At 40.0% G+C, this 8,681-nt stretch overlaps 1 protein-coding gene across 2 annotated transcripts; it reads right to left on the bottom strand.

Moving 5' to 3' along the window:
* Positions 1-1,043: 1,043 nt before the first annotated feature.
* Positions 1,044-7,281, bottom strand: si:dkey-79d12.5 (maternal B9.15 protein). 2 transcript variants are annotated; one of them, XM_062399125.1, is made up of 5 exons: positions 7,057-7,281; positions 3,627-3,813; positions 3,372-3,509; positions 2,839-3,190; positions 1,044-2,217 (listed from the first exon to the last, which is right to left on the bottom strand). In XM_062399125.1, exons 2-5 carry the CDS (start codon positions 3,797-3,799, stop codon positions 2,005-2,007), a joined length of 876 nt encoding a protein of 291 aa, XP_062255109.1. In that variant the 5' UTR covers positions 3,800-3,813; positions 7,057-7,281; the 3' UTR covers positions 1,044-2,004. The 2 variants fall into 2 exon arrangements, with proteins under 2 accessions (XP_062255109.1, XP_062255108.1); XM_062399124.1 differs by having other exon boundaries at positions 7,061-7,281.
* Between the last annotated feature and the right edge of the window lie 1,400 nt (positions 7,282-8,681).

Raw genomic sequence — 8,681 nt, 5'->3', positions numbered from 1 at the left:
TTACGCACACTGGTGCCGCACTGACACGGCAGCGAACTGTGCGCGCTTGTTGGCATGGCTTGTAATTTTAGGAGTGTGCGTCAGTCTGCCGCAAATCTTCTTGTGTGTATGTGTGTGTGTGTTCCTGAGGAATCACGACGCATTCAATCTCACGAACATGGCAGGTCCACTGTTTTAATAGAAGAGACGAGATGTTCTTTTATATTATGTTCTTTATTTGATTTGGATCAGTTTCATCAGATAACCTTTTATTCGATGGGGAAAAAATATTTTAGACAAAATGTTAAAAGAGAAATGTGTTTTGTGTTTCACTTGTCATGGATCAAGTCACGAATTCTTGTTTCCCTCCTCTGGCAATTCAAAAATAACATTATGTCCCACAATAAACCTATTATATACATTTTTGGTAGCGCGCTATAACTACGTTGAGCATCAATAATTGGTGAGCACGAGTTCCACGACAGCTGCAGAGTGACATCTCGTGGTTGAGTAACTTGTTGGGTCCATTCAAACCATTAATCATGGTTCACCAGGATTGTCCACGGCTCGCACAGCTTCCACTCCTTAGTCATGCATCTTAAAAATATATATTTTACGGGTATTTTGCTAATGTGCTTCACAGCCGCTTTAAATATTAATTTTCATTTTACAAGTTGATTTATTATACTTTTCCTGATACAAACTGAGTTGCCATGGTGCCCTTTCATTTCCTACAAACAGATTCAAACGTTTATATCCACCAAAGGCTAAACAAAAAGTGGAGCACAAACCCTCACCCTCTTTACTGGGCCTGTTTAAGGAGGAACAGCGTCACGACCTTGGGTGTAGTGACGCACCCAACACACGTTAGTCCTTCCTGCTGCAGCATCCTGCTGACGGCCATGTTCTCAAGGCTCTGACTGACAGCACGAGCTGTAGTTAATATAGTGTTTCTTTTGGAGTCCAAAATATACTTATGTCATCTAATCAGACATCACTAAATACAGCACCAAACTCCGCTCTGAAAGGTTCTACGGGTATAAAGCAAGAGAACAAACTCACAATCACAGATAGAAGTTGATTTATTCCACTTCAGTATAAAAAAGTAAATGGCTGATGCACAGTTTAAAAGCAAAACAACCCTTTAAGCAAGCAGGTGAGCGTCAAAGTTGCATGCAGCATATACACATATAATAATTAAATAATCTCAGTACATAGGAAACAGTGAGCATGAATGGAGAGGATAAAGATCTTTAGCGGTAGCAGATTTCATAGAGATAGTTATTTACAATAAAATCTTTAAAAAAACGCTTGAGGCAAACACATAACGAAGCATTTATGGCTGAAAGCAGGAAGTTGGAGCCATTTAAAACCAATGTGTTAAGTTAGATTTGCAGTATCCATCATAGCAGCTGTTAATAGAAACTATACAATTTCATGTATTAGCCTTGAGTTGAGTGCCATCCACTGGTGGCCAAATAAATTACAAGTGATATTAGAAAGTGTGCATCAGTCTATCTCTATATGCAAGTATTCTATTATTTACAAGCAGTTTAGTAAGAAAGAATTCTTGATATACAGATATTTCTAATCGAGCTACAATAGATAGAAACCCTGAATCACATTTTACATTGATTCACTGTGACGTACACACAGTGGAGCACACCTGGAGAGGGAGATGAAAGACTGTGATAACAGCTGGAAGACAATTATTTGGCATCGAGTATATTGCTGAGAGTCCCTGAGATAGTCTAAGCACCCAGTTACTGAAGTCATTCTTTATGTGTACAGTATGTAAAAAATATTGCTGTGAAGAGCTGACAGATGCAAAAAGAAAAATAAAGTTTTCATTCAAGTGGCATCTCTGTGCTGAGAACAAGCAATCACTCACCAGCATTAAGAAAGACAACACTACACAGTGGAAAAATGTCCTTTTTGGCCCAAGTTCAGACCTGATAGGACGCGGCTCAGTCGAAGGAACTTATAACTCTCAATCCGCCTTCAGCCCTCGGTTGCTGGTTGGTTCTAACCTTTCACAGCTCCCCACGGCTGCAGAGTGGCCTGAGGCAGAATGAACTGCGGTGGCGGCTGCGGCAAGATGTAGTAGCCAAATACCTGCTGTGGAGGAGGAGGCGGAGCCGGAGGCATACACACAGTGGTGAGGAACACCGGAGTCGCCTTCTTGTACTGAGGCCACACTGGTGCAGGGTGGTAGAAGTACTGGAGGCTTGCAGGGAGCTGAACAGAGAGGAGGGTTGGAGGGAGTATGAGAGATCAGCAGGGATGGTGGAGACTTTACCGTACGGGTGTTATATGTCCCTTTCTAGAACATACAAAACTGAAACCTAATCACATGGGCATAACTTGAGAGAGGCAGCACATCGTGTTCAAAGGAAGCAGCTTATGGTTTGTGTACGAAATAGATATAAGGTCTGTACTTTTAAAGCATTTGTGGCTGTGGATGATAACATTTATCCAAAAACACAGCTGTTCCGTGACTGGAGACAAGAATCTTCAGTATGTCAACACATACCTGTACACGTTGTTCTCCCATATTATAAAGCTATGTATGTTTTAAAGCCTCAACTTATTTGTTGAAATACATCTAAGGTTTGTATTCCACAGATATATTTGCACATACTGTATTGTGTATTTTGATGGCGTATCATATTTATTTTTCCAGCTTATTCATTTCAGATATTGTTTCTATTCTTATTTTATTATTACCATGTTTCCCTATTGTGCTGCTGTGTCAAATAGATTTTCCCCTAAAGGAATCAATGAAGGTTTATCTTATCAAATTTGATCATATCTGATCTATCCGCTTCATCCTTTAAATGGGAGACACTGGGTCCTTACCATATTTCTGACGTATTTTACTTTATTTGGTCCATCTCCATGTCGCTTCCGAATCCTGGGCACCATGGCCACCGTGTAGGCGTCACATTTTGGCGCCTCCTTCTTGACGACCTCCTTCTTTCCCTCTTCTTTCTCTCGCTCACCCTGCGTCTCGCCCTCCTTTGCCTCTTCCTCCGTGTCACTCGACGCAGTGGAGCCGCAGTCTGATGAGGTAGCTGAGTGGTAATCTGACGTTTCCAAGTTTATTGAATCCACGGAGGACTCATCCTGTTCTCCCTTCACGCTTTCTTCCTTTGCCTCCTCCTCTTCTTTGAAACTGGCTATTGTGAAGGGCCTGCTGTTCTCTCCAGATCTGTGAAGAGGGAGTGGATTATTTCAAGTCGTTTATTGTATCTAACAGTCACCCGTATTCCCACTCTTTACTCCCCACTTGTATCTATCCAGAATGAATCATGACAGCGCATTTCTTGGCGAGACTGGGAAATGCCTCGTTGCCATTGAAGCCTGTCAGTCAGTCTCACCCGCTGACTCACCTTGCACACACTTCTAGTGGGTCAATCCAGACTGTGACCTCAGGCAGCACGCACAGCTCACTGGGAGTGAGCTCACTCTCCACACACGCCTTCAGAACCACTTCATCACACAGTACTCCATTATTTATCCGAATGCATCTGTGGAGGATAAAATTGTTACAAATTCAATATTTCATATGTGGATCTCTCCCTCTGGGGTGCGTGGATCTCAGCTAATAAACTGGTGTAGGATTGTGTTGAGTTTGGTGCAGGTACCTGTAAGCCTGGCCTTTGCTGGGGGAGTCAGGGTACCAGTGATTGTCGTATTTGTCACATAAAAGCTTCTGCAGCTTCTCAGCAAACAACTCAGCTTTGGCCTCGTCGAGCTTGCCACGCGCCACGACCAGGCGTTTGAGGAAGTTCACTCCGGCCTTCACCTCTCTTTTCATGATGTCTGCAGAAACTGAAGAGGCGAAAAAAAGCATCAGTTGAGCTGCCCCCCAAAAAAACTCTTTCTGTTTCTCTCTATCACCAAGAGTGTGTTGCTCTGTCAGCACTTGCCACAATCACTATGTTTGCTCCAAACCAAAGCACAGAGAAGGAGAGAGATCAGAGTTTTTTTGGTAACAGACTGTTACTACCCTTCGACGAGATTGTGGGGGAGCGGGAACATCAGCTGCAGCGATAACGGCACTTCCCTGTGCAGCTGCCCCTCATCCTCCTATGCTTTTTAAAAACCACCTCCAGTTGAACTCAGAGTCCGTAAAGGCTGAAATTTGTATACAGGCAAACAAGATGCAAACTAGCAGTGTGCATCTCGACATGCACAAATTCTGACATACAAATCCAAATGAACTCAAAGTGCTGTTTATCTACTGATAGCGTGTCTGTTTGGGTTGGTTGCCAATGTCAGCCTGACCAGGAGGGAAGAGCAAGTTCAACAGAGGCCAAGGAAATTCAAACTTGCTGGTGTCCCTGACGACTTAATCATGCCTTGAACATCGAGGTGCAAAAGGTCATTTGTTATTGCGGCTTGTAACAGGCTGCCATTTAATTTGAAGTGTGCAATGTGTTGTGAGAGAAAATTACAATTGTGCCCTGGGACAGCCAGCCACAGCCTTCCCTTAAAAGCAGCATGACAAGTAGGAGTAGAAGTGACATTAAATCCTAACATAAGTGTTTTGACATGACATGACCTAAGCATCAGCGGCGCCTTATGTCTAGAGGTTCAAGCAGCAGCAGAGATATTCCACTCAGTTATTTGCCTGTGGGGTAAACAGCATGTATTCTTCACATTGTTTTTGCCTCCTCTGTGATGCAATACAGTTTTGCTTTCCATCACCCAGCAGCAAAAAATGTCCATTCCACCAACACCCGCCAGCAAAAAGTGTCTTAAATTTTACAACACACAGGATGTAATTTAGTCTGACCAACATACATGTCGGTTATAGAAGTTTGGTATTTCTGCTGCCACATTGATGAATGTTAAAGCAGCCTTGCACTTGAATTCCTGCTCATGTTGCCTTCAAGAGGCCACAGAATTACAAAAGCGATAAGGTGTTTTAGCTGACGCAGCCATTCGTGGATATCTGGAAGCATTTTGGGGCTTGGAGCCTTGGACCGATAAACGGTGACTACAAAGCCTTTCTCATATTCAGAGTTGATGTTATTCAACGTCAGTGTGAAATAATTTAAAGCATTAAATGTACAACATGTTTAACCATCATGTTGTGTATGCAAACAGTGCCAATTCTGCGACTAATGATGGGTTTTATGACAGATTCCTGCAAATATCATGTTTTTTTAAAAATCTTTTTAATTGGCTCTTGGCAGCCATAGAAAACAATTTTAATCATTTTGAAACCAAAGGTGGTCAAATATCCTGTTTTGTCGATGAAGCAGTAAGAAAAAAAAAAAAAAGCCAACCAGCAAACAATCACAAGTAAGACCCTGTTACCAATTTTATTTAGATAGTATACTGTTACCGATTAAATAAATTTCAGACAAATCATCAATAAATGGACTCATCCTTTCAGCTCTCAACTAAAAAGGTAAACCCTTCTTCCGTGGGTTGATAACTGTCTGAAATCTGGCACTAAATAAACATTTTAAAACCTGTTGGCTTATCAGAAATTCATATTTTTTCAACAGATGAAACTTAATGTCTTTTAATGTACCCAAGAAAGTTGGTGTATCAAGATCCAACTCAGGGCTGAACGATGTGACCAAATTTAGTATCAAGAATTAAATGTTCACATCAGTCGATATCAATAATCATTATTGCTGTTGTTGTTGTTTTAACCACTTCTTCATGAAGAGAGACTAACAAACACCTAATAAACATTAAAAAACTGAGGTTGATCAATCAGTTTTGTTTTCAGGAGCTTTGTAACAAATGTGACAGCATGTGACACATCAGGTAGATTGTAAACACTGATTCATTGCAACATTGAGTCATGTCTTCAGCCAGATTGCATCAGGTCAGAATAATGATGAATATTTGTACATAGCAGAGGAAGTAAAAACACAATCACGACACTGACGGTGCGTGTTTGCTCTGATTACTGACTGGTGTCACGTCTTTGATATAATCAGACGTCCTGAAAGAACAGCCCGGCTGCCTCAATTACTGTCTGTTTACTGAGCAGTGACCTACTGCCATTACCACACTCTGTCTGCTGGTGCCATTTACATTTGACTTGACCCATATTCAGACTCAGATGTGGCTCCACTGACAACTGTGCAGTTGTACTCCCAGTATACACACTGAGCAAGAGCTGGATCACATATATATAAAGCTAATCGATAACCTCAATGAATGTTGTGCACATGCAAAATACTTTATCTTCGTATGAGTATTTTTTAAAGCCCAAACAGACATGTCACATCCTGGTCAGTGGTTTGCAAATGAAACACACAGAGATCCTTTGTCCTGGTTTCGGAAATATTCACCTCAGGTGACAAGGAAACTTGTTTTCGTGGCTGCGTGAAACAAAGGACACACTACAGTCCCACCTAAAGGAGGACACGTGTATGTGTGTGTGTTGTGGACACTCTTAGTACATCAAAACAGAGAGAAACAGCATGAAGGGGCTTCAATCAACAGGTTTTAGTCAGTGTGTTTCCAGTGTGAAGAAGGAAACTGAAAGGTTACACACTGGAAATAACACAAATGGGTTTGGTGACAGTGCGGAAACCCCCCAGAGAAGATGTAGAAACTAAGAAGAAACGCACCTACAGGAAACTCATTTTAGCTGAATAAGATGATTTGAAACTAATGTTACAACTTTTACGTTTAACACACATCTTTAGAATGAGACATACGTGTGTAAGTACCAATAACTGAGACCCCAATGAAACAGAACGAAGAGAAATTCAACACTAAAATGACTGTGGGAAAGTGATGACAGGTAAATAACTGACTAAAACCACTACATTATAACAACGCGACGGCAACAGAGTACAAATACGCGTACATTAATAAAACAACGAGCGCAAACTATACACGGTAAAATAATACAAACAAAACAACACACGTTTAAGAAAGAATAAAAACAACACATCACACGTTTAAGAAATAAGAAAAAACAACACGGTACAAGTTTGAGAAAGAAAGAATAAAAACAACACAGTACAAGTTTGAGAAAGAAAGAATAACAACAACACAGTACAAGTTTGAGAAAGAAGGAATAAATATAACACGTACTCACGGATAGAAATGAAGAATATGAGTTGCGTGGATGTCGAGCAGTCAGTGAACGTGTCCTCCCCTGTGTCTGTCTCTCTCCCTATCCCCCTCTCTCTCTCTCTGTGTGTGTATGTGTGTTTGTGTGTGCGTGTGTGTGCGCGTGTGTGTGTGTGCGCGTTGCACTCAATGCTCTCAGCACATGTTGCTTCCTTGTTCTCTCCTCAGCTCCACGCTCCTGCCGCAACACACGCGTAACTTTACCGTCAGTGTGACTCACTTCCTGTTCTCAGGACGGTGACTGTCCCTGACCCCGCCCACCCCGCCGGACCAAATATGGCGAATAGAGCAGACAAGGTAACAGTTGTTTGCTTGTGTGTGTGCGTGGGTGTGTGCGTGTAGGTGCGGTTTCACTTATGTGATGACATTGGAAGTAATCCTCGTATGATCTCTACTTCTCATCTTACTTGTAATAGTAATAACACTACTAGTTCTCTGATAAGACTGTATCAGAGAACTAGTAGTGTTATAACTATTACTGTTAACTATACTATACTGCACTGTTCTGTACTATTTTACACTATACTGGACATCACTATACTATGCTGTGCTCTACTATATGTAGTGTAAGCGTTCTTATAACCCAATTGAGTATATTTGAGTGTGTGTGTGTGAGGTTTCTCATACACACACTGCAGTTTGTTCCTTGTGGTCTCTACCTTATGATAGTCTTATCAGAGAGCTCGTAGTATTATTATTATTATTACTATTAACTATTAACTATGCTATACTGTACTATATTATTTTTAAACTATACTGTACAAAACTATACTTTGCTGTGTTGTGCTTTACTATACCATACTATACTACTTTAATAAATGATTACTATAATACTCTACTAATATATATGTAGTACCTTATTATACAATGTTATCAGAAAAATGAAGTTGAAGTATGAAATGTACATCATTGCTTTAGTGTTAAAATACTATAAATACATTAATTCCATTGCTAGTATTACCAATAGAAGCAGCAATTTATTGTTAAAGTTGTGAGATTAATTTAAAGAAGAAAACATTACACACAGTGATGGATAGTTTGATTCAGGAACATGCACAGATATTTTGGGGAGCAGGTGCTCAAACCCCCAAAAAAGGATACCCATCGCCAAAATTATTTATGAAATTAAAAATAATAATAATAAATAAATAGAAAACACAGTAGGATATTTTCAACTTGTATATTTTTGTTAACAAACTAACTCAAATGATCAAATTGAAAAAATAAATGAATAACCAGCAAAAACAGAAAAAACAACTTACAGAGTTGAAGCATAAGCAGCATTACAATAATAATATACCACAATATACCTGACCAGACTGTCATGTAGCTCAACTTAAGACCTACCTTTCATTTCAATAATTACTATTTAAAATGAAACAAAACTAGTGAACTTGTCTAATTAGTAGAACAGTAAAACTGCCTTTAAATAAACAAAATTGTGAGCTATAAAAAACAATAAAAATATATAATAAAAATATAAAAAGAGTCTGAAATCAGCTGTGCTGATGGCATATCATGTCATGTTGACAAAGAAAAACGTAAATGATGTCCACAATCGGGGTGATTCTTATCTCTATATTGTT

Source organism: Platichthys flesus, chromosome 11 (assembly GCF_949316205.1).
Source record: "Platichthys flesus chromosome 11, fPlaFle2.1, whole genome shotgun sequence".
Classification (NCBI taxonomy): domain Eukaryota; kingdom Metazoa; phylum Chordata; class Actinopteri; order Pleuronectiformes; family Pleuronectidae; genus Platichthys; species Platichthys flesus.
This window is presented reverse-complemented; position numbering and strand designations above follow the sequence as displayed.